General features: G+C 44.3%; 1 protein-coding gene across 3 annotated transcripts in view; it reads left to right on the forward strand.

The window, feature by feature from the left end:
- AGO1 (argonaute RISC component 1) overlaps positions 1 to 22,715 on the forward strand; it is a 46,056-nt gene extending 23,341 nt beyond the window's left edge. For all 3 annotated transcript variants that reach the window (XM_012439775.2, XM_012439783.2, XM_012439801.2), the window contains 7 exons: positions 6,397 to 6,556; positions 6,740 to 6,830; positions 7,901 to 8,095; positions 10,439 to 10,573; positions 11,171 to 11,272; positions 11,912 to 12,111; positions 12,349 to 22,715. In XM_012439775.2, coding sequence (XP_012295198.1) covers positions 6,397 to 6,556; positions 6,740 to 6,830; positions 7,901 to 8,095; positions 10,439 to 10,573; positions 11,171 to 11,272; positions 11,912 to 12,111; positions 12,349 to 12,457 — 992 coding nt within the window. In that variant the 3' untranslated portion in view covers positions 12,458 to 22,715. The remainder of the gene's footprint in view (positions 1 to 6,396; positions 6,557 to 6,739; positions 6,831 to 7,900; positions 8,096 to 10,438; positions 10,574 to 11,170; positions 11,273 to 11,911; positions 12,112 to 12,348) is intronic.
- Positions 22,716 to 24,509: the final 1,794 nt, after the last annotated feature.

The following is a 24,509-nucleotide window of genomic DNA, read 5'->3' on the forward strand; positions in this document are numbered from 1 at the left end:
GGTTGGGAGTTTGAGACCAGCCTAACCAACATGGAGAAACCCTATCTCTACGAAAAATACAAAATTAGCCAGGCATGGTAGTGCATGCCTGTAATCCCAGCTACTCAGGAGGCTGAGGCAGGAGAATTGCTTGAACCCAGGAGATGGAGGTTGCAGTGAGCTGAGATTGCGCTATTGCTCTCCAACCTGGGCAACAAGAGTGAAACTCCATCTCAAAAAATAATAATAATAAAGTTAGCTAGTCATGTTGTGTACCTGTGGTCTCAGCTACTTGGGAGTCTGAGGCTAGAGGATCTCTTGAGCCCAAGAGGTTGAGGCTGCAGTGAGCTGCTATTGTGCCACTGCACTCCAGCCTGGGTGACATAGCGAGACCTTGTCTCAAAACAAAACAAAAAAACTTTTTGAATGAGTTCTCTATGTTTTCTGTGCCCTATATCTCACCAGCCACTTATTTCTTAGCCTCTTTCATCCATCTTGCCTTCTGTCTGCCTTTCTCCTAAATCTCCTCTGCACAGGGTTGCCAATGACTTTTCTTAGTTGTCCTCTTGACTTCTGGATGTTTTCTTCTATCTCTCCTTATTTATTTTTGTTGTTACCAGGAATCCCTGATGTTCTACAAGTTCCTGTTGTCTGCCTTCTCATTTTGTCTTTACATTTTATTAAAATTCTCATTCATTTTGGTTGCTTCAATCATCACCTATTATTATTATATGTCTTAAAATCTTGATTCAGGCCGGGCGCGGTGGCTCACGCCTATAATCCCAGCACTTTGGGAGGCCGAGGCGGGTGGATCATGAGGTCAAGAGATCAAGACCATCCTGGTCAACATGGTGAAACCCCATCTCTACTAAAAATACAAAAATTAGCTGGGCATGGTAGTGCGTGCCTGTAGTCCCAGCTACTCGGGAGGCTGAGGCAGGAGAATTGCTTGAACCCAGGAGGCGGAGGTTGCGGTGAGCCAAGATTGCGCCATTGCACTCCAGCCTGGGTAACGAGCGAAACTCCGTCTCAGAAAAAAAATCTTTATTCAGCCCTTGAACCCTCTGCAACTTCTGTCTGTCCCTTTGGCCTCTCTCCCTTTCTTCTTCAAGAGTTTATTGATCACGTATTATATATGGAACACTTTGCAAGATCTGGATATATTGGTGAATAAAACAGATATAGTCTCTGCCCTTAGAAATTGTTTTGTTGGACCATCTCTTCAGTAGTTTGTCCTCTCTGTAAACCCTTGTTTTTACTACTTCTGTATTTGACATCACAGTTGCTTCTGAACTCCTTTATTCAAACTTTGGAGACAATTTGTCTTTTTGCTTCACCTTCGTTATTTTTCTTCACGTTTTTCTCAAGATAATATGCCCTGCTCTTGAGCCACACTTCTCAACTGAGTTCTGACCTTCCTTTTGTTGCCCAAGCTGGAGTGCAGTGGCACAGTCTCGGCTCACCGCAACCTCTCCCTCCTGGATTCAAGTGATTCTCATGCCTCAGCCTTAAAAGTAGCTGGGATTACAGGTGCGCACTACCATGCCTGGCTAGTTCTTGTATTTTTAATAGAGATGCGATTTCACCATGTTGGCTAGTCTGGTCTCAAACTCCTGACCTCAAGTGGTCCACCTGCCTTGGCCTCCCAGAGTGCTGGGATTACAGGCATGAGCCACCATGCCGTACCTCAAGACTTTCTTGAATGGGTTCCGGATAAGACTCTGTGACTGTACTACCAAAAAACCCTTCATTGGTTCCTATTACTGCTTAAAGGGTTTTCACGGACCTGATCTTAGTTTAACGTTTACAAATTTATTTGCGCTGTTCACTTGCCACTCATACTGGAATGATTGCTGGTTCTGGAATTGTAAAAGAGAACTGAGTTTGAATTTAATCCTGGCTATACTAGTTAACTGGCTTGGACACATTACCTAACCTTTCTGAGCATCATGAATTAATTATATAAAAAGCAGAATCTAGCACAGTGCCTGGCATGTAGCTGACACTCTGAGTGCTCATTTCTTGTCTGTGCTTTTCAATCTCTGGTTTTGTTCACATAATTTGCCTTTGCCTGGAATATTTGCGTCCTCTTCTTGTGCCCCACATTGCCCTTAAAATTCTCTCCATCCTTTAATACCCAATTTAAATACTACTTCTTTTTTATTCTTGACATTCCACCTAGAGAATGAACTTTTCTTTTTCTGGATACCTCTTGTTTATCAGGCTACTGATCAGTTACTACCTTGCTTGATACTTTGCTGTGGAATGGATCTGATTCTGCTCTGAAATCTTCTTTCCTCTGTGTATATATACTTAAGGTAGTGCCTTTCACTGATATGATACTCAGTAATTAACTTATGGAGAGAAGTTGCTTGATCTTCAGTGCTTGTCTTTCTTGGGCCCTTGTATGGGTGATAAGGATGCTTTTTAGGAGAACTTCTTTGAGTAAGTATTCATGTTTCTGATTTTCCTCCATTAAAGGGAAAATCCAGTGTTTTGGCTTGGGAATGGTACAGCATGCTTGGGAAAGACAGTACTTACTCAGAATTTTCCCTTTCCTGGGCTCAGTTATGTTATACTTCCCTCTAGCCTCAAATATTTTATTAGGACTTTTAGTTTCTTTCATTTACATGCAGTTCCTTGATTATACCACCCGGACAATCTGACTGCTGCTCTTTTTCTGCTGGCTTAGTTCCTAGACAATGGAGTCATTTGCCTAGGAACTAAGCCAGCAGGAAAGAGCAGTAGTCAGATTCTTCTGCAGACTCTTCACCATCCCTCCTGGGGGGTTGGGTGAAACGGCCTCCTCCTTGTGATGATCAAAGCAAGGTCCCATTGGCATTTGGTTGCCCTGAGAGTATAGAAGGACAGTGTCACATTTGCCCCATTCTGATCTGGTACTATCCCTATCTTGTCTTTAGTATATTTAATTGCTTCCTCTCCACTAAGTTGATATTATTGGGCTTTTTAATGTAAACTTTTTATTGATTCATATATATATATAGAAATCTTACATGTTCAGCTCAGTGATATTTCATAAAGTGTCACAACAGCATAACCAGCACCCAGTTCAGGTAGCAGAACCTTACCCAGTCATTACAACCTGCCAATGGTAACCACTGTTCTGGCTTCTAACACCATAGGTTAATTTTACTTGTTTTTAAACTTTATATAAATAGAATCGTACAGTGTATAATTTTTATGTGTGTCTGGCTTCTTTCATGCAACGTTAAGTTGTGGTTTGTTATAGTTTTTCCATCAGATGAATATACCACAATTTCTATCTATTTATCCATTCTATTAATGGATTACTGTATTTGGATTGTTTCCAGTTTTTCACTATTAAAAATAATGTTTCAGTGAATACTGTTCTATGTGTCCTTTGAACATATATAACCATTTTTGTTGGGAGTATATCTAGTAGTGGATTTTAAGTATACCAATTTATACTTTTACCAACAGTGTATAGGAGTTCTAGATAGTTCATGTCTTTACCAAACTTGGTATTGTCTTTTTCTTTCTTTCTTTCTTTTTTTTTTTTTGAGACAGAGTCTCATTTTGTTGCCCAGGCTGGAGTGCAATGATGCGATCTCAGTTCACTGCAACCTCTGCCTCCTGGGTTCAAGTGATTTTCCTGCCTCAGGCTCCTGAGTAGCTGGGAGTTCAGGCATGCACCACCATGCTCAGCTAATTTTTGTAGTTTTAGTAGAGACAGGATTTCACCATGTTAGCCAAGCTGGTCTCAAACTCCTGACCTCAGGTGATCTGCCCACCTTGGTCTTCCAAAGTGCTGCGATTATAGGTGTGAGCTACCACGCCTGGCCTTTTTCATCCTAGTCATTCTTATGGGTTTTTAATGATATTATTGCATTGTGCATTTAATTTGAGTTCTCGGATGACTAATAAAGTTTAGTATCTTTTTTTGTTTTTTGGAGATGGAGTCTCGTTCTGTCACCCAGGCTGGAGTGCAGTGACACTATTTCGGCTCACTGCAGCCTCTGCCTCCTGGGTTCAAGCAGTTCTTCTGCCTCAGCCTCCCGAGTAGCTGGAACTGCAGGCGCATGCCACTATGCCTGGCTAATTTTTTGTATTTTAGTAGAGATGGGGTTTCACCACATAGCCCAGGCTGGTCTCAGGCAATCCGTCCACCTCAGCCTCCCAAAGTGCTAGGATTATAGGTGTGAACCACTGCACCCGGCTTAGTATCTTTTTCTGTGTATATTACACCTACCTTCTCTGCTCTGTGAGTTGCCTTTTTGCTTGCTTAATGCTGGCTTTTGTTGAATAGAACCTATAAATGTTAATGTAGCCAATTTATTAATATTTTACCTAGTAGTTCTGTGTCCTGTTTAAGAATCCCAGGGTCATGAAAGTATTATTTTAAGTTTTTTGAATGATTAAAAGAAAAAAAGTTCATATTTAGAACTAATCTATCTCTAAACGGAGCAAAAATTGTTGCTTTTCTTTTCTGTGGCGGTGGTGCAGAGCTTAGAATCTTAGCTTCCTACCCACACCTATATTCAACAAATGTACCCAGGGTAAAAGCAACTGCAGAAGATAGCTCCCCTCTGAGTTTTTTTTTTCTCTCTCTCTGGAATTTTACCCCCTTAAAAAGATGATTTTTGGGCCGGGTGTGGTGGCTTACGCCTGTAATCAATCCAAGCACTTTGGAGGCCAAGGTGGGTGGATCACCTGAGGTCAGGAGTTCAAGACCAACCTGACCAACACGGTGAAACCTCGTCTTTAAAAAAAAAAAAAAAAAAAGATGATTTTTGTATTTTATCTGGTTTTTCTGAATGTTGTCTGGAGAACTGGCTTGCCACTATTCCATCTCTCTTGGAAGTAGACATGATCTTTTTAAACATGCTTAAATCTCTTCCACTGAAAGCATACCAAATTCTTCGTCAGTCCTGCATTTTCTTTCTGGGACCTTAAATCACCAAACAATTTTTGCCTCCATACGCTAAATTTTTTTTTAATCTTAATATCACTAATTCCAGAGGACATTTCTGGTCCTAATTTTACTTCATCTCTTTGACACATTTCATTTTGTTGACTACTTGCTTTTTATTGAAACACTCTCTTTCTTCCCTTGGCATTCATGATACAACACTATCTTGGTCTTCCTTCTGACTTTCTGGATTATTTGTACTTTGCTGATCATCTTCTTGTTCTGCCAATATTGGGAGTTCCTCAAGATTCAGATCTAGGTTGTTTTCTCTTTTTACTGTGTTATCTTCCTTGGTGATCTCAAGAGCATCCCTTCAATTACTACCTGTACCTAAATATCACACAAATTTGCATCTCCATTTCAGACCGCACTTTTGAGCATCAAACCACAAGACCCATTTGCTTAGTTGATATCCTTACCAAAAAACTACTTCAGACTCAAAATGTCTCACAAATAATTTATGGCCGATTTTTATTTATTTATTTTTCTGAGACGGAGTCTTGCTCTGTATCTATTTTTACTTATTTATTTATCTGAGACAGATTCTTGCTCTGTCACCCAGGCTAGAGTGCAGTGTTGTGATCTTGGCTCACTGCAACCTCTGTCTCTCAGGTTCAAGTGACTCTCCTGCCTCAGCTTCCCGAGTAGCTGAGATTACAGATGTGCGCCATCATGCCTGGCTAATTTTTGTATTTTTAGTGGAGACAGGGTTTCACCATGTTGGCCAGGCTGGTCTCAAACTCCTGACCTTGTGATCCACCTACCTTGGCCTCCCAAAGTGCTGGGATTACAGGTGTGAGCCACTGCGCCTGGCCAGCCGATTTTTATTGCAAAAGCTGGAAACTTAAGACTTATCCTTAAAAATTCTCTTTTCCTTTACTGACATATGTAGTGTATAATTTGAGTCTCTTTAAATATCTGTGGAATCCATTTGTTTCTTTCCATCTCAACAACTCACCTGTCTTCTTAATCTCAGCTACCCTTATCTCTGGTAGGTCAGTCTAATGACCACATTCTTTCTCTTTCAACATGCTCCGCTTGCTCTTCTTTTTAGCTGCTATGGCCTTTCCATTTCTCAAACACAGCTATCTTCTAGCAGGGTGCATTTTTGCATATTGTTCCCTCTGCCTGGAATGCTTTCTCTCAACCTCCCCCTCTCCTCTATGTCCTTTGCTGTCCTCAGATTTCATTTCAGTCATTACCTATTCAAGAATCCTTTCCTGACTAGATTTTTACTTCCTATTTTATGTTATCATTGTTCCATGAAGTTTTCTGTTGTAGCATTTATCAGTGTTGTAATTTTCACGATTTTAAAAATTAGTTATATTTAGTAAGCACTATGAGAGTAGGGACCTTATGTGTTTCCTGTCATCGTGTTCCCTACTACCTCGTATACTGCCTGGCATCTAGTAGGCATTCAGTAAATATTTGTTGAATGCACTAATCATTTCTCTCCCCACCCCTAGCTGAGGTGAAACGTGTTGGAGATACGCTCTTGGGAATGGCTACCCAGTGTGTGCAGGTGAAGAACGTGGTCAAGACCTCACCTCAGACTTTGTCCAACCTCTGCCTCAAGATCAATGTCAAACTTGGTGGCATTAACAACATCTTAGTCCCACACCAGCGGTATGAACTCTGTTGTCCACTTTGCCCTTGTCAAGGTACCATGCTGGGGATTGATGAAGAGACAGGACCTTGGCCAGGCAGAGTAAATCAGACACAAGAGGGAGAAGAACAGAGTGGGTATTGGATGGTGCCAGCCAGAGAAGACCCAACTCCTCACCATTTTGTTTTCTCTTCCTTGCTCAGCTCTGCCGTTTTTCAACAGCCAGTGATATTCCTGGGAGCAGATGTTACACACCCCCCAGCAGGGGATGGGAAAAAGCCTTCTATTACAGCAGTGAGTGATATTCTCTAGTTGCCTCATAAGGTTCTCCTCTTCATTCTCAGTCCTCAAAACTGCCCATGATTTCCTTCCCTCAGCTCTGGCTCTTGACCCTTCATAAGACCTTCTCCATTTAGTTCACTATTCCTATTACCCACTCCCTTGATATCTTCGTAAAGGCAGCTCTGTATGGTGTCTTTTTTCAGGGAGAATATTGAGAGGGTAGCCAGAGACTTGACTCATTCTGCATCACTCTTGCTTTGCATTTGAATTTCTCTCTTTCTCCATGCCTGCTTTTGGGATGTAGGGGAGGGACTATATCTTCTCTGAAATCCCTTTAAAGGGAGTTACTTAGTTGCTGGGAATATCCTTTCCTCTGCCCACCCTCACCCCGATCTGTGTAGTAGATTAGCTGTTTCTCCTATCTCTTTCCTGACTTTTCCACTCCTTGTCTCTTCGGGGCTTCCAAATTGCTAGGGATCAGACCTTTCTTCCCACTTATATTTCCTTAACCCTCACATTTCTGTAGGCACACTGGTCTTAACCTCAGTAAGTACTGGGAAACCCTATAATATGCTTATCTTTGTTTTCCTTGTGGCCATCCCTCCTAGGCTTTGGCCACTGTCCCCTTTGTAAATGGCATTATTTCCATCAACCACAAGAACACTCTTACTATGGTCATGATTCCTGGATAGATTAGCATTTGAATGGGAAAAAGGATAAACTTGGGACTGGATAAGGTCATTGTTTGATCTAGTAGTGCTAAACCTTCACATGCTCCTCTGCAAAGGGGAGGGAAATCAATTTATCAAGTACCTACTGGGCTAGGTCCTGTGTAAGGCACATAATATGTACCACAGTAGCACTGCAAGCAGGTGTTCTTATCGCCATCTGAGAAGAGGAAAAAGATCAGATAGATTGAGTAACTTCTGCTTGTATGATAGAATAGAGGTTGAAACCAGGGCTCATTGAATCCCAAGCCCTACTCATTCAGTTGCAGTTTTCTTGCTAAGAACCCTTTCCGCAAACCCATAGCCTGACAGTGAAGGTGAAGGTTCTAGGGGCTAATCCTTTCTCTCTGTCAGGTGGTAGGCAGTATGGATGCCCACCCCAGCCGATACTGTGCTACTGTGCGGGTGCAGCGACCACGGCAAGAGATTATTGAAGACTTGTCCTACATGGTGCGTGAGCTCCTCATCCAATTCTACAAGTCCACCCGCTTCAAGCCTACCCGCATCATCTTCTACCGGGATGGGGTCCCTGAAGGCCAGCTACCCCAGGTAGGGCCCACAGTAGGTGGAGAAAACCTTCACATCAAGGTCAGAAAGCTAGGTGCTACTACCTTTTCTAAGCTATTGGCACTGAGAGGTGTGTCACTTTTTAGGGGAGCTTTGCTAAATGGGGTAGACTTGGGGGCAAGGATTGCAACTGTGGAGTGGAGTATACAAGCATCTACAGATTTTTCTTCTCATAATGGAAGACCCTCAGTGCCTATTTAAGTAGTTAGTTCTTGTTGGAGACTGATTGTTTAGACTAGTGATTCTCAAGTGCTAGCGTACATCAAGATTGCCTGGAGGGCTTGTTAAAACAGTTTTAAGGGCTCTACCCTTAGAGTTTCTAATTCAGTGAGTATTGGATGTGGACCACAAATTCACAATTCTGACAAGTTCCTAGGCGATGCTGATAGTCTGGAGACTACATTTGAGGACTCATGCTGTTGACCTTCCTTCATAATATTCCTCCTATTCATTCTCACTGCCAGCCTTCATATATTTTTTTTACTTCTATCCCAAACTAGTATCCTTGACTACCGTTTAATAATATTATAATTACTGTTCCAATGAACTTCTTATGTGCCATGAACTGTGCTAAGCACTTCACATATATATATATTTTCTAAATCTAAGTGAGTGGAAACATATTCCGTTTAATGCTGTACAATAACCCTATGGAATAATAGTTTGTTTCCATTTAACAGGTGATAAAACAGGCTTGGAAATGTTAAATGATTCTTTAATGTCATCAAAGCTAATTAGGAGTGGAACTGGGATTCAGATACATTGGTCTGATTCCAAAGTTTATGTTCTTAACTGTTATGCCCAATTTCCTTTCTTTTTTTTTTTCGAGGCAAAGTCTTGCTCTGTCACCCAGGCTGGAATGCAGTGACGTGATCTTGGCTCACTGCAGCCTCTGCCTCCCAGGCTCAAGCGATTCTCTTTCCTCAGCCTCCTAAGTAGCTGGGACTACAGGTGTGAGCCACCACACCTAGCTAATTTTTGTATTTTTAGTAGAGACGAGGTTTCACCGTGTTGCCCAGGCTGTTCTCAAAATCCTGACCTCAAATGATCCACCCGCCTTGGCCTCCCATAGTGCTGGGATTACAGGGGTGGGCCACTATGCCTGGACATTGTGCCCAATTTCTAATCCAGTATTTTCTAAAACATCAGACACATTTATCGTATCACATACCTGTTTAGAAATGTCTAGGGGCTTCATATAGCTTTGAGTTAAAATTCAAACTGCTTAGCAAAGCAATCAGCAGTTATTAAGCCCAGCTAGGTTTTCTATGCTTTTACTTAATTGTCTGTCTTAGTCTTCATAACAGCTTTGTGAAGCAGGTCTTAGTAACATTAATAGATGTGGAGAAAATGAGACTTAGAGGGGTTGAATAACTAGCTCAATGTAATACAAGTAGATAAAGCTTGGATTTAAATCTAATTCTAATTGATTCCAAAGTCTATCCTTCTCTACCATACAGTTTTGATTCTCTATATCTGACATCCACAGCCACAGGCAACTATTGCCTATGATTGTTTACTTCTGGCTTCTCCCTTAGCTAGTCCATTTTCTTATAATACTGCTGCTTTGTAGGACTGAATTCATCTACTCCCTCTGCACCCATTCTGGAACTATATGTCTGTTCTTCTCTGGTGGTCACAACCTGTCTGTTCTTGGAGCCCAAAAGAGAATTCTCATTAGCCGTTTGATCCTGAGGGAAACTAACTTTGGGCATTGTGATTTTAGTGATTTATCTATGAACCTTGGTTCTGTGTCTTGATATTAGGTCTCTTTATACACAGGAACCAGATGAGTGTTGTCTTCTGATGCCAAGCCTCCTGGCCCTTTTTTGTTTTGTTTTTTTTTTTGAGATGGAGTCTTGCTCTGTCACCCAGGCTAGGGTGCAGTGGCGCAATCTTGGCTCACGGCAAGCTCCACCTCCTGGGTTCAAACAGTTCCCTGCCTCAGCCTCCTGAGTAGCTGGGATTACAGGCACCTGCCACCACGCCTGGCTAATTTTTGTACATTTTTTTAGTAGAGACAGGGTTTCACCCTCTTGGCCAGGCTGGTCTTGAACTCCTGACCTCATGATCCACTCGCCTCGGCCTCCCAAAGTGCTGGAATTACAGGCATGAGCCACCACGCCTGGCCTGGCCAAGGTTTTGTAGGAATATATTAAGTGAACTGAGTATAAGGCTGCTTTTGACAGGAAGGGCCTATCATCTCTAATTGTTGAGCATCGGCTTATAAAGGGAGACTGAGCCAAAAGCTATATTACAAGTGGCAACTCCTTAGAACTCAAGAGAAACTGTGTTTCTTTGTCTCCCTTCCCATTTTGTGCCTAGATCCTCCACTATGAGCTACTGGCCATTCGTGATGCCTGCATCAAACTGGAAAAGGACTATCAGCCTGGGATCACTTATATTGTGGTGCAGAAACGCCATCACACCCGCCTTTTTTGCGCTGATAAGAATGAGCGAGTGAGTGACGGACTGAGGCCTCCCATACCCTCCTTCTGTCTCCCTTATCTTGATAGAGAAGATGCCCTTGAGATAAAGGCTGGGGATTAAGTTCTTGTCCTATCTATCCTCCCTGGCCCCTTCCTTCCTTCTAGCTTTTGTGGTCGTTCCTTTACCACTGCCTTCCCTAGTGTCCCCCTCCCCCCCTCCTTCCCTTATACTTCCTTTCCCTCCTCCTAGCTCCCTGGCCTAGACCCCATATATAGACCAGCTCCCAGAGAAGGGAAAGGGAACTACCATTTATTGAACTCCTCCTATGTGCCAGATACTGTACAAGGCGTCTGTCTTCCTCACAGCAACCCTGTGAGGTAGGTATTATTATTATCTCCAATTTAACCTCAGAAAGGTTAAATGACTTGCTGAGATCACACAGCTAATAGGATTTGAACACAGGTCTGCGTGACTTTAGAAGCATATTATTTTAAGATTCAGTACCCTCTGAGAACAGCAACTTTGGCTTTGCTCTTGGGATTTTGGTGAAGTCGAGTAGAATTGAGCCAGGGTCCTGCTTAGGGCCAGGCAGGTCTTGGGATCTTGGTTATGTTTGTCTCTATACAGATCGGGAAGAGTGGTAACATCCCAGCTGGGACCACAGTGGACACCAACATCACCCACCCATTTGAGTTTGACTTCTATCTGTGCAGCCACGCAGGCATCCAGGTAGCTGGGCTATATCTGGGGGTTCCAGTGAGTTAAAGATGAGTTGTCTATTCTCATTACTTCTAGAATATATCAACTATCACTGAATGACATTCAAATTTGGATTGCTCTCTTTTTTGTTTGTTTGTCTTATTTTGTTTTGTTTTGTTTTGAGACAGAGTCTCACTCTGTCCCCCAGGCTGGAGTGCAGTGGCACAATCTCAGCTCGCTGCAACCTTCACCTTCTGGGTTTAAGCAGTCCCCCACCTTCCCGCTTCAGCCTTCCAAGTAGCTGGGATTACAAGCATGCACCACCATGCCCGGCTAATTTTTGTGTTTTTAGTAGAGACAGGGTTTCACCATTTTGGCCTCACTGATCTTGAACTCTTGACCTCAAGTGATCCACCTGCCTCAGCCTCCCAAAGTGCTGGGATTACAGGTGTGAGCCACCGTGCCCAGTCAGGATTGCTCTTTTAATTAGCCCTGAGTACACTTGTAAGTTGCCTATAAGAAGAATGCATTATGACGTTGGTAGTTTTATGTCTGCCTGTTCATGGGTGAATCATCTACCTAGCCATATTTTTAATAGTGATCCTGTTCCCCTATTATCAGCCATCTCTTCTGCCCAGCCTGGGACCCCTCACCTTCCTATCTTCCCAGGGCACCAGCCGACCATCCCATTACTATGTCCTTTGGGATGACAACCGTTTCACAGCAGATGAGCTCCAGATCCTGACGTACCAGCTGTGCCACACTTATGTACGATGCACACGCTCTGTCTCTATCCCAGCACCTGCCTACTATGCCCGCCTGGTGGCTTTCCGGGCACGATACCACCTGGTGGACAAGGAGCATGACAGGTAAGGCCTGGGATCAGGTTGGCCTCCTTTTTGCTTCAGCCTGTTGTACCAGATCTTGACTCCTTGAGTAGAAGGAAATGAGTGCTATGCCATTTGGTGTCATTGGGCTCGTCTGGCCAATCCTGGGTTGGGGTTTTCTCTTAAGTTGATATGGGAATTGGCCTCCCAGGGCTGGGTGAGGGAATTAGCAGCAGCTCAGTTCACCAGGAAGGACTTCTTTCATTTTTTCCTTTTCAGTGGAGAGGGGAGCCACATATCGGGGCAGAGCAATGGGCGGGACCCCCAGGCTCTGGCCAAAGCCGTGCAGGTTCACCAGGATACTCTGCGCACCATGTACTTCGCTTGAAGGCAGAACGCTGTTACCTCACTGGATAGAAGAAAGCTTTCCAAGCCCCAGGAACTGTGCCACCCAAATCCAGAGGAAGCAAGGAGGAGGGAGGTGGGGTAGGGAAGAGTGTAGGAGGCCTTGTTTCCCTCTATAGAGGTGGTATAAGAGTGGGGAACAGGGCCAGCAAGACAGACCACCAGCCAGAAATCTCTGATATCAACCTCATGTCCCCCACCCCTCACCCCATCTTGTCACATCTGGCCCTGACCCCACTGGACCAAAAGGGGCAGCACTGGTGCCCACCATACACACAGGTGTCTCATGTGACTCACAGTGCTAAAGACTCATGCTTGACAGCTTGGTAAGGTCGACTCTGTAGCCCTGCAGACAAAAGCTGGTTAGGTTTGGGTTTGATACTTTAGATGGGAAAGTGAGGGGCTTGATAAAGTGGGTGGGAGGAGGGAAGGATTTTTTAGGAGCCTTAATCAGAAAAGGACTAGATTTGTTTAAGAAGAAAAATGAAACCAGACCCAGATCAATATTTTAGGATACTAGATGTTTTAATGGGTTCAGAATCCAGTTTGTAGGAGGATTTTTTAATGGTTTTGGTTGCTCCTCCCCCAGCTGCCACCCCCTTTCCCCTTATTCCTTTCTGTCCACGTTTTCTACCCCACCTTACTTCTCCTCCCTGACAGACATCCAGCCCCTAATAATACTTAAGGCACTATGGCACTTAGCTTTGAAGTGACACGACCCTGTCTTCCTTCCGCCCGCTGGTGGGTAACCAGTGCCTTCCCTGTAACGGTAATGCTGCAGAACTGCAACCTTTTGTACCTTTCTTTGGGGAATGGGGTGGGGGTGGGAGAGGAGGTAGATGGGGAAGAAATACCCCAGACCCAACAAACCTCCAGCCAGAAAGCCAGCTATTTTGCATTTGAAGGAACTGACTTCCTCATTCATTGAGCTTTTTAAAAGATCACAACCTCAAGATGGTTAAAATCCATTGACATTTGCACTTTCAAACATGACAAGTCTCGGAGCTGCTGAGATGACTGGCCCCTGGCCTTTCCACTTATGCCTCCTTTTCTCCTTGTTCCTCCTACCTCCCACCCCGCCCAGGTCTGGAGTTACTTTCATAGCATTTTTCACTGTTGGCTTTTTTTCTCCCCTGATGGTCAAGTCTCTTATGTTTCAATATTTCTTAACTGGGGTGTCTTATAACAAAAAACTCTTAGGTCTAAAATGAGAAAAAAGAGAGAAAACAAAATGTTATTTTTATACCATAACTTGAGTCTATTGCCAAAATTTGGAAATCCTTCCCATGCCTGATGAATTTATATCCCGGAAACATTGAGCCATCAGAAGGAACTGTGTACCTGATTTGTTCTCTGACCTGGCTAGGTAGGGGGTGGTTATTGCCCCAGGATGGGGTCCAGGCTCCATTCTTCCTTTGTGCAGATAATACCTTTTCTTGCTATAGCCTCCCTCCTCTGCACTGTCCTGCACTCTTACTTGCAAGTGCATCTTTTTCCTTCCTCTGGACTGTCCTCTGACCTTTTGGCCCATCCTAGATTCCAGTGTGTCTTGTGGACAGGCTGGGGAATTTTGCTGCTCCCTATTGCTTCTGTTTACACAAATGAATTTTTCCTGGTTTCCCACTAGGGCATGTGAGTGGGTGGCATGGGCTTTTTTTTTTTTTGTCTTGAGACATGGGGTTTGGCTGTCTTGCAGGACTGGAGAAGAAGGTGGTTCTAGCTTGGTCTCTGCTGGCCTTGAAGCAAGCCCCCTCTCCCCACCTTTTTCCTTGACTGTTCATTTTTTTTCCTGCCCCACTGCTTGGGATGGGGAGTTGCACCTTCAGTGTGGAATTTCCTCTTTTTGAGGAGCCTGGGCTTGGATCTATCTTGATCTGGTGATGAAGCCATGATTACTTTAGACCTAGCCCAGGCTTGGAGGCCAGCTGGAGGAAGCAGGATCTAAATCCTGGCCTATAGAGTTAGAACTACCGTTTCCTCTCCTCAGCGGCCCTTCTATGACCCAGATTTGCTATGCAAAACAATCTATCCCAGGTTCTGTTCTGGTTGGCTACATTGTTCAGCAACTCAAAAAACGTAGCACAAACATTCATTATGGAGAAAGCATCAGGACTGTTGAGTAACTCCTCCTTTACTTTTTTCCTGCTGGCTACAGCACGGGGTGCCCTATGGGCACAAGCCCAGCTGAAGAACAGAATGGAGGGCTCTGGGAGGAGACAACTCACTGGAGAGCCTACATTCCTTACACAAGTGCCTAAAGAGAGTGATGCTAACACTCCATCTGCCCTGTCCATTGCCTTCATATACAGTCTACTTCATGTTCTGTCACCCTTTGAAGAGGGGAGCTCTCCTGGGACAATGGGCTCTGCATGTTCTCTACTTGGGTACATTTTGGGGCTAGGATCAGGGCACTGTTCCTGGAGGGTCCAGTCATTCACCAGCATTTGCAAATGTCCACAGGGAGCAGGTAGCAGCCTCTACTCCCAGCAACAAGTTTGTGTTCTCTCCTTTTCTCTCTTTGCCTCACTCTCTCCAGTTGGTTTTCAGCTGGGGCTTGAAATGCATTTTTAGCCCTTTGGCATTGAATATGCCATTCAAGAAATAAAAAGCAAGAGAAGCAGCTTTGGGCAATGACAAGAAAACGACTTCTTACTCTGATTTTTAAAAAATTTTTTGAGACTTGAAAAGTACCCCTAACCTTGAGGATTATTCTTGTTTGAAAGGTGGTGCATGCAGATGGAGAAGTGGTGTTGGCAGCAAGCTTTGGATTGTGGATTTGGTTTAAGTGGTGCTTACCCAGTCTTCAAGGAAGTGCTTGGGGGACCCCCAGCCTCATCCTCTTAGACAAGTGTCTTGCTCCCTTTGTACCTTCCTCCCTTTTCCTTGTCTCTCTTTCCCTGACTTTCTTTCCCTTTTTGCTATTCACTCTGCTTGCTTGCTGGCTGGCCTGCCTGCCTGCCTGCCTGCCTGCCTGCCTACCTATGTGATGATGAAATCTCTGCATGGCTGCCATGACTCCACTGTTAGCTGGCAAGGTCAGGCTTAGCTCCTTGACTGCACAAGACCAAGACTCTGTTCCCCAAGCCCAGAGATATCCACCTGGGCTGGACTGCCCTCAAGCTTATGCTAGAGCAGAGCAACTGGCCTGCCCAACTTGTGTGAAATCAGGAGGTTCTGGCATTTTCCACACCTGTCCACTCCCTGGAGCTGATTTCTCTCATTGCTTTTTCTAGATCTGGTTCTTTTTCTCTACCTGAGCCTACCTTTTCTGAGATTGTCTTAGGGTTGAGCTAGTTGGGTATCCTGGGTTTGAGTTTTAGGGGATGGACATAAGGGAAAAAGAGAATGATGAGAAGAGAATGGAGAGAATTTGAATAAAAGGTGGGAAAGGAGAGCACTGTTCTTTGACTGTTTATCCACTCCAGCCTGATCCATTAGGGATTGAGGTGCTACTGCAGGCCTCCAGGAATAAGCCTGGGGCTATTGTTGCTGGGAACTTAGGCTTAGCACAAAGCTGAAGAAAAAGGTACCTAGAAGTTTGAAACTTGCCTAAAAAGCTCCTAATGCCCATCTGCTAGATAGCTTCTCTGTGGCCTCCTATTTAGCTAAGCAGCAATGTTCTTGGATACTTTTCTTTTTCTGTTCAGAATTTTGTGAATAAGGCCAGCACTCAAGACGGGCAGCCAATGGCATACTGACTGTTAGCAGGCCCATAGGATACCTGTACGGCTGGTGGGACAGTTTCGGACCTGGAATCATGTGTAACAAACAAGGATGGATGTTTGTTCCCCTTCAGGGTAGAAAAGTCATCTCAAACTAGCCAAAAGGCAGTTTTGGAAACTGCATCGGGGGAAGTTATTTTTATTTATATATGGGGCCTAGGCCAATCCAGGATGGTAGCTGGAATACCTTCCTTCTTAAAATCTGATCATGGCAGGGATATGTAGGGCACTTTTTACTATTTGGCCTTCTAAGCAGATTGGGAAGGAGGTATTTTCTGGTTTTCTCTTTCCCCTGACTTACAGGTCTTGCCTTCTCCCTGGGCAGGGAGAGAGGCTGGGTTGGTGCTCTCCCCTTACTCTACTCAACCGTCTGGCTGCTGTTTGGGCGTCCAAGAAAGGGAGGGGAAGGAATGAGCTAAAAACAAAATAGAATGAGGTGGGAAAGGGAGATTTCCTTCTCTACAGAGGAAAATAGGAAACCCTCCAAGAATTGTGCAAGTAAAGACAGTTTGTCGAATGCACTGAGTCCCTTGGTGTAGTAGCAATAAGGAAAAATGAAATTACTTTCCTGTGCACACAGTCCAGCCTGATTGGTATGTGATGTTGCACTTAGCAGCCATGTGGTGGGCATGTGTGACGACTATGGGTTTCACTTTAGTTTCTAAACTTTTTATCCCTCTCAAGTCCAGCATGGATGGGGAAATGTCTCTGGATCCCCACAGCTGTGTACTTGTTTGCATTTGTTTCCCTTTGAGACTGTGTTTGTGTCCTGCTTTGAGCTGTACCTTGTCCAGTCCATTGTGAAATTATCCCAGCAGCTGTAATGTACAGTTCCTTCTGAAGCAAGCAACAGCAGCAGCAGCAGCACAATTCTGTGTTTTATAAAGACAACAGTGGCTTCTATTTCTAAAGTGCGGTCTTTCTCTTTTTTTTCCTACCAGCAAAACAAACTTTTGGGACTGATTACATCTCTGATAGGTTTTAGGTGAGAATAATACTGTAGACTGTTATGCAGGAATACTTCACAGAGCCTTTATTCTTCATTCAACAAACATGCAAAGCACTGTGCCAGCAGTATTATGGGGAGGGCAGGCACAATTCAAAATAAGGAAAATAGTGTCTGTCTCATTAAGGGAATTAAGTTTGGTAGGAGATATGATTAGCCAAATAGTCTCCTGACATAGAATAAAGAAAATGAGGGACTGGAATCAGGCTACAGCAACTAATACAGAGAGGAAGGGACAGATTTGAGAGACAGGAGACAGAATTAATAGGACTCGATGGCTGGTGGGAGTGAGAAGACAGGAGTAGAGGTTAGCTCCCAGGTTTCTCCTTGAGCATAGGGGTGTGTTGGGACATTCTGCTAGTCAAGATGGAGATGGCAGGGGGAGACTATAGAATGAAGGTGGGGAGTTTTTTGAAGAAAGAACGTATAGACTGGGTTTTGAGGTTTTTGTGGGCAATAAGGGTAAGGTTTCCAATAAACAGGTTGGTGCTCAGGTAAGACTGTAAAACTGCAGTTATAGATATGGGAGTCATATAGATGGTAGTTAAAGCCATAGGCATGAACGAGGTAGCTTTTAAAAAGAGAAGAGAAACATAGTATACAACCTCCTAAGAAACTCAATTTAAAGGATGTGGTGAGGAAGCATATCTTTAGGTGACAGATCACTGGTAGGCAGCTTGTGGGTTTTTTGTTTCTTTGTTTAACCAGTTTATTGAGGTAGGAGAAGAAATCAGAGTAGAAGAAGGTGCATGAAGGGAGTGATTAACAACATGAACTGCTTCAGAGAGGGACTTCTTTTTTGACTATGTGTTTTACCTTCCTACTCCCTATCTTTTTGGGATCTTATAACTATGACTTACTTAGGTTATTCTCCAGTATTTCTAGAAAATGAGCATTGGAAAAACCCAATTTTAAAAAGGCTAAGACTAGGACTTTCAAGTTCACCACAACTACCACCATTTAGGAGATAACTGTAAAAGAATAAACAAAATCTAATTTTGTTCTTAGCCAATATTATAAACCATGCTCCAGTATACTAGATAACACTTAGTAGCATACTGTATTTATTTCCATAACTTGTCTTCTTTAGAGCCTGTGCACGCCTAGGAGCAGAAGCTATATTCTCTTCATTTTTGTCATCTCAGGGTCATGGCATATACCAACGGATCAGTATTTGTGAATAGAATTGAAATAGCCTAGTAGTCTGTGGTTTATGAGTATAGGCTGGGTGGGCAGTGGATCAAGAAGTGGTAATGAATATACAGGATGAACTCAGCATTCCTGAATTTTCAGGTAAGCGGATACTTAATCAGATTATCATTGTTTTTTCCCACTCACACCAAGTTGGAGGTTCTATGGTTTTATACTTTAAGCTGCTGGTATAATTGTCAAGCATGTAAATTCTGGCATTCTTCCTAGTACGGCTAGAGCATTGTTATTTCTGTGCACGGGGGTAAGAAGGCTCAGAGAAAGATTCTGGCAGAGGACCCAGTGAGAAATCATCAGTAGCAGCCACTGTGTACATAGATGGACCTAGCATTCATCTGGAGGCCCAGTGTTGTGAATTGGCCTGTGGCTATCACCTGGCAGATTCCCTTGGGAAAGAGCCAGCCAGCCCCATGCTTCTTTTCAGCAGCAAGGGTTAGGGAGGTTGGTTGAACTTGAAGAACAGATTGGACATGGAGCAGATTTTGCCCAGTTGAAATAAGATATAAATTTATGACCCTGAGTGAAGCAGAAATAAAGTACTTAGCAGGGGGAATGAGAGGATGATGATTATGGCAGATTTTGCTATAAACTTTAGTTTTAGAAAAGATTGATATTGAAAAGCCTTCAGGATTTGCCTGCTGGTTGCTACTCAAGATAAAAAGACTGGGAGCCCAGGGCCTGCATTGTCTGGTCCTAGAGCACAAGGTTTTCAGTGAAGGCTTGTCCTAGCACTTCTGGGCCTTCCTTTTCGGTATTGGTTGAGTACCCTTCCTTCTGCTCTGTCAGTTGGCAAAATATGCTGGAGCACATTCTGAACCTGCAGGTGCCTTGGGTATTTGTTGGGTATCTCTTGGCTTAGCAGACCCCAGAATCTCATGGCAATTAGGATTTGGTGGCTAAAAGAAAGAATTATAGTGCAAAGAAAAGACTTGTTGGAAGTTCTGAGTCTGGGCAGTCTTTAAGCTGCTATCTACTGCTTGAATGGGAAGTAATGTTGAACTGGAAAATTTGCTCACCTTTTTTGTTACTAGCTTTGCAGACATTTATTCTTCTGATTATAGGCTGAGAAATGCCTAGGCAGGCTTAGAAGGCACACAGAGCATGACAGAAGTACTCCTTCAAAGCAGCTGTGTCAAGAAGGAAGGCTGGAAAAGTGGATTTGCTGGGGAATTAGGTGCATTTAGAAGTTTTCCACTTATGCACAACTGCCTTCCCCAGCATATCATATCAAGGTTTTTTAGGCCTTTGTGGCTTACCCTACAGGAACATACTGTCCTCTTGTTCTGGACTGTACCACCTTCACCAAAATCCTCTTGGCAATAGTTTTTTTTATTTGGGTTTTTTTTTGACAAAGTATAATAACATTGAGAGATCTTTCTAGGGAGCCTTTGGTCCCTCGTCCCCGTTTTCCAAAGGCAGGGAACTTTAATCTTAAAAGAGAGGGTGGGAACTTTTAGCCAGGTTTTTGGAAAAGGCCCGTCAGCTATTAATGAGAGTGAGCTGCAAAAGGAGGAAGAGTTTGTTTGGGTACTTTGGAGTACTTAGCTAGGTGTTTTGTACAGTATCTTATATAATTGCATATTATGGCATCTTACAGCATCTTTACATGTGAAATAGTTCATCAATTATCTTCAATTGCATATTATAAAATTCCGATTAAATTTTTCTTAAATAAGAAGACTATCATTTCACATGACAAGAAATCCTAATTTATTATGACTCCAAGGTTGACTAATTCAGTGGCTCAGTGATAACAGCAAAGAATCAGTTTCTTGAAATCTTTTTACTCTGCCATCCTCCATATTGTTTATCCTCACACTAGTTCAACTCATGGTCCCAATATGGCTACTGTAATCCCAGGAAGGAAATACTGACAGAACAATGTCTAGTGAAAGAGAGACAATTTTTTCCGTGTCCTTCTAAAGCAAGGAAGTCTTTCCCTGAAAGCTCCAGCAGATCCAGCCTCGTGGCTTTGCTAGAAATGGGTCATCTCACTCCTGTCATTGGCAAAGCAAGTATCATCCGTCATGAGTGGCTTAGATTAATGAGTTATCCTTTTGAGTCAGGTAGACTAGAAAGTTCAGTCGTGTCTACTAGCAAGAAAGGAGATAAAGGCTATTGGATAGGCAGCATCTACTCTCAAAGGTACTTTGACTTTTACAGTTGAGAAACATGAATCTGAGTGACTTTCCCAGGCTCACAGCAAGTAAGAGAGAGCCTTCCGTGTTAGCTGTGTCTGTCCCTAAAGCCCATGTTTTATATTGTATCTTGCTAGAGTATAGAGTAACTTACTTTCTACCTTGTAGAAACTGATGGTCTAGGAAAAGAGATTTGAACTCAGGGGCCATGTTGACTCTAATCTTGGCCCATGTGAGCAGATTCTATCCAGTTGCTCTCATCCAGTGATGTTTCTTGTCTAACACAAGAAGCCTAGGAGTAGAAAGCCCTAAGTGGAGTAGAATAACAGTGGTAGTAGGGAGGAAGACGTATACTGTGTGTCCCTGAGCCTGACTTACTGGGCAGGGACTTACCAGCGCTTAAAGTGAGCAACTGGCCACCCTGTCTTTCCTGCATGCACTGAGTATTTGGTAGCTCATTATGCCTTTCCTTAGTGATCAGTGATACTCATCACCTTTTCATATGCTTATTTACTATCCCCATATCCTTTGTAAGTTGTTCACATCTTTTACCCATTTTATTTGTTGTTGTTTTTGAGACAGTTGTCTCACTGTCACTGGAGTACAGTGGCACGATCACGGCTCACTGCAGTTTCTGCCTCTTGGGCTCAACCAATCCTCCCACCTCAGCGTCCTGAGTAGCTGGACTTACAGGCACACACCACCATGCCCAGCTAATTAAAAAAAAAAATTTTTTTTTTTGTAGTGGTTGGGTCTCATTAACTATTGCCCAGGCTGGTCTCTCTCAGCCTCAAGCTATCCTCTCACCTTGGCCCCTTAAAGTGCTGGAATTACAGGTACAAGCCACTGGGCCCAGCCTCTTTTACCTGTTTTAAAATTGAGTTTTATTGAGTTGTAAGAGTTCTTTATTAATTTTAGATACAGGTCTTATGTTAGATATATGTTTTACATCTATTTTTCCCAGTCTGTGTCTTGCCTTTTCATTTTGAAGAGCGAAAGTTTAAAATTTTGCTAATTTATTAAAGCTCCATTTGTTGCTTCATTTCTAGTTTATGCTTTTGTATCACATTTTAGGAAATTTTGCACTGGGTATTTGGTGGCTCCTGAGGAGGCTCGACTTTCAGAGGGTACTGATTTCTGTGCACCTGAGATTTTGTACTATTTCCATTTCTTTTTGTTTTTCCCCCAAGACAGAGTCTTGCTCTGTCGCCCAGTCTGGAGTGCAGTGGAGGGATCTCAGCTCACTGCAATCTCCACCTCCCGAGTTCAAGCGATTTTCCTGCCTCAGCCTCCTGAGTAGCTGAGATTACAGGCATGCGCCACCACTCCTGGCTAATTTTTATATTATTAGTAGAGACGGAGTTTTACCATGTTGGCCAGGTTGGTCTCCAAGTCCTGACCTTGTGATCCACCCGCCTTGGCCTCCCAGAATGCTGGGATTACAGGTGTGAGCCACCGTACCTGGCCATATTTCTGTATTTCTTTCTTCTGAGAACAACCAGTGTTACCAGGGATGAAGGCAGAGTGTTAGCTTGTTTTCTGAGCCCCATTCTTGAAGCCCATTTATTCATTCATCTGTCCACCAATCCAACAAATATACTAAATGTTGCTATGTGCCAGGCACTGACACTGTTCTGGGTACTGGGGCAATGGCAGTTAAGATAATACCCAATGACCCTGCTCTGTACCCTTAAGAGCAGACTCAGTTGGGAATGAATTTTCCAAAAATAGGATGTACATGTAGTCAGGAGAGAGCCTCATACAGCTTTGCCTTTGGCAGAATCCTTCAAACCTTTGTCTTCCCACTTCTTGATATTACAATTCATGAGCCTTTCACATGCGTTCACTGTAAAGATGTGGGTTCCTGGATAGCAGAAGTAGATAGGAAGGCATTGTTGACATTTACTGAGGTGGATTGAATCAGAGGGTATAAATTCTGCTCCGTTAATGTCGAGCCCACCTCAAGGGTTCATCACTGTCACCATGTCTAATGTCTATTCTGGAAGAAGGTGAAGAAGCCTGCCTTTGTTTAGGGAACCAGTTCCAGAATTGGGGGTTGAGGATATAAAAGACCCTTGCACAAGAGTTGGTATTTACCCTGTCAGATGCTGCTACCAAGATTTGGATTGTGTATAGTCGAGGATTAAAAATGACTTTTAAGATGCAGTGTTTCATCTGGTGACATTTAATTTGATATTTTATAATTGGGGAGGGTATTTTCAACCATAGGGGTAGGGATGTAAAGGAAGAAGAAAGTAAGAATTGGAGTCAGATGTGGGTTTGAGTCCCATCCATTTATTAAGTGTTTAATATATGATAAGTGCTTTAGAATGATAAATAGTAAATACTTCTGTTATTCACTAACATTTGGGGAGGGTTTTCTCTGTGCTTTATGTACATCTCCTAACCTTACAACTGTGTAAGGTACATGCTATTCTGTCAGTTTTTCAGATGAGAAAATTGAAGCCCAAAGAGATCAAGTGACTGATCCAAAGTCCCACAGTGAGGGGAAGTGAAGATAGGATATTCTTTCTCCTTTTCCTCTTTAAAAAATTATTTTGATTAAAAAAAAAAAAAAAAGAACTAAACCGTGTTACTGAAGCATAGGGACCTGGGGAGAAATAATGAGTCATTCCTCAGCCTGAATAAAACACTGTCATGTTTCATTAAGGCAACAAATATTTATTAAGGACCTACTATTTGCCTGACATTCAAGCGGGGTGGGGGGCACACAAGTAGTAAATAACAGAGTGGGCAAAGAGCTACCAAGGCAATACCGTAGTAGACTAACAGGTGCCCCACCATAGATGGGTGGTCCGAAAAAGGCATCTCGATCTGTCTTTCGTTGAGACGTAAAACACTGTGGGGTGGGGAGTAAGCGGAGGGTGGAGAGGAGAGAAAGGTTCCTGGCCAAGGGAACCAAAAGGAGAGAAGCTCCAAGTCAGAAAAAAACAGCGCTTGGCCCGTTGGGGGAATTGGAAGCCGACCAGTATAGTTGTAGCACAGGCGGGGCCCGTTTACGCTGTGCGTTTTCATCCTGGAAAGGAGTTTTGGTTTTCTAGGTGTGACGAGGCGCTATTAAAGAGTTTTAAACATGGAAATTACTCGATCTGGTGTTTGTGTAGTGTCCTGTTTATTAGTCATCCTTTCCAAACTATATTATACATTTTTTTCTCCTAAAAACGGTCCTTAAAACAGCCTAGGACTTAGGTCAATTGCAATGGTCACTTGACCGTCTGTGAGGAGGCGGTGCGTGTGGGGCGGCCCCCACTGGGCGTGGCGGGGGCTCAGGAAGGAGGGTGGTCCTAACCCAGCGAGCTCGGTTCGGGACCTCCACGGCAGGTCCGGGTCCTTCACCGGCCGGCTCCAGGTAGGCTGCTTCTCAGGTAAGCCCCGCCGCAAGCCGCGACGTCGCTGCAGGCAGGCGCCGCCCCCCCTCGCGCGGCGGGAGGAGTCCTGCCCCTCCGGGTTGTCTCCGGCCGGCACGGCCCCGCGGGGGACGGCCGAGCCCGCCGCGTGTGGCCCGGCTCCCGGACACCTCCCCGGCGTCCTCCGCGCCGGCCGCTCCCGCCCCGACGTCGCTCCGGCACGGCTCGAGGCCCAGAGACGAGGCGAAGACGCCGGGCAAGCCAGGCAGCGGAACTGACGCCGACGGGCTTCCGGGGCGGCCCCGGGCAGGTCGGCGGCGGCGGCCCGCAGTCGTGGAGGAGCGGTGGGAGCGTCGGCGACCGCGGGCGATGCAACTTCCGGACGGGACTCCTCTCTGTCCTCGCCACACGTCTCCCCTTCGTTTCGCCTAGTTCCTTGCCGTCTCCCGTCCGCGACTCTTCCCGCCCAGAGCTTTCGGAGTGCAGTTGCTCAGGGGAAGCCATCGCCGCCCCCGCCTCGGGGCCGAGTGAGTGCCCGTCGCGCTGCCTCGTCCCCCCGGGCCGCCTCCTTGCCCCCAGTGGCGGGCTCCGT

Source organism: Aotus nancymaae, unplaced genomic scaffold (assembly GCF_030222135.1).
Source record: "Aotus nancymaae isolate 86718 unplaced genomic scaffold, 86718_ANA_hifiasm-v0.15.2.pri h1tg000053l, whole genome shotgun sequence".
Taxonomy (NCBI): Eukaryota; Metazoa; Chordata; class Mammalia; order Primates; family Aotidae; genus Aotus; species Aotus nancymaae.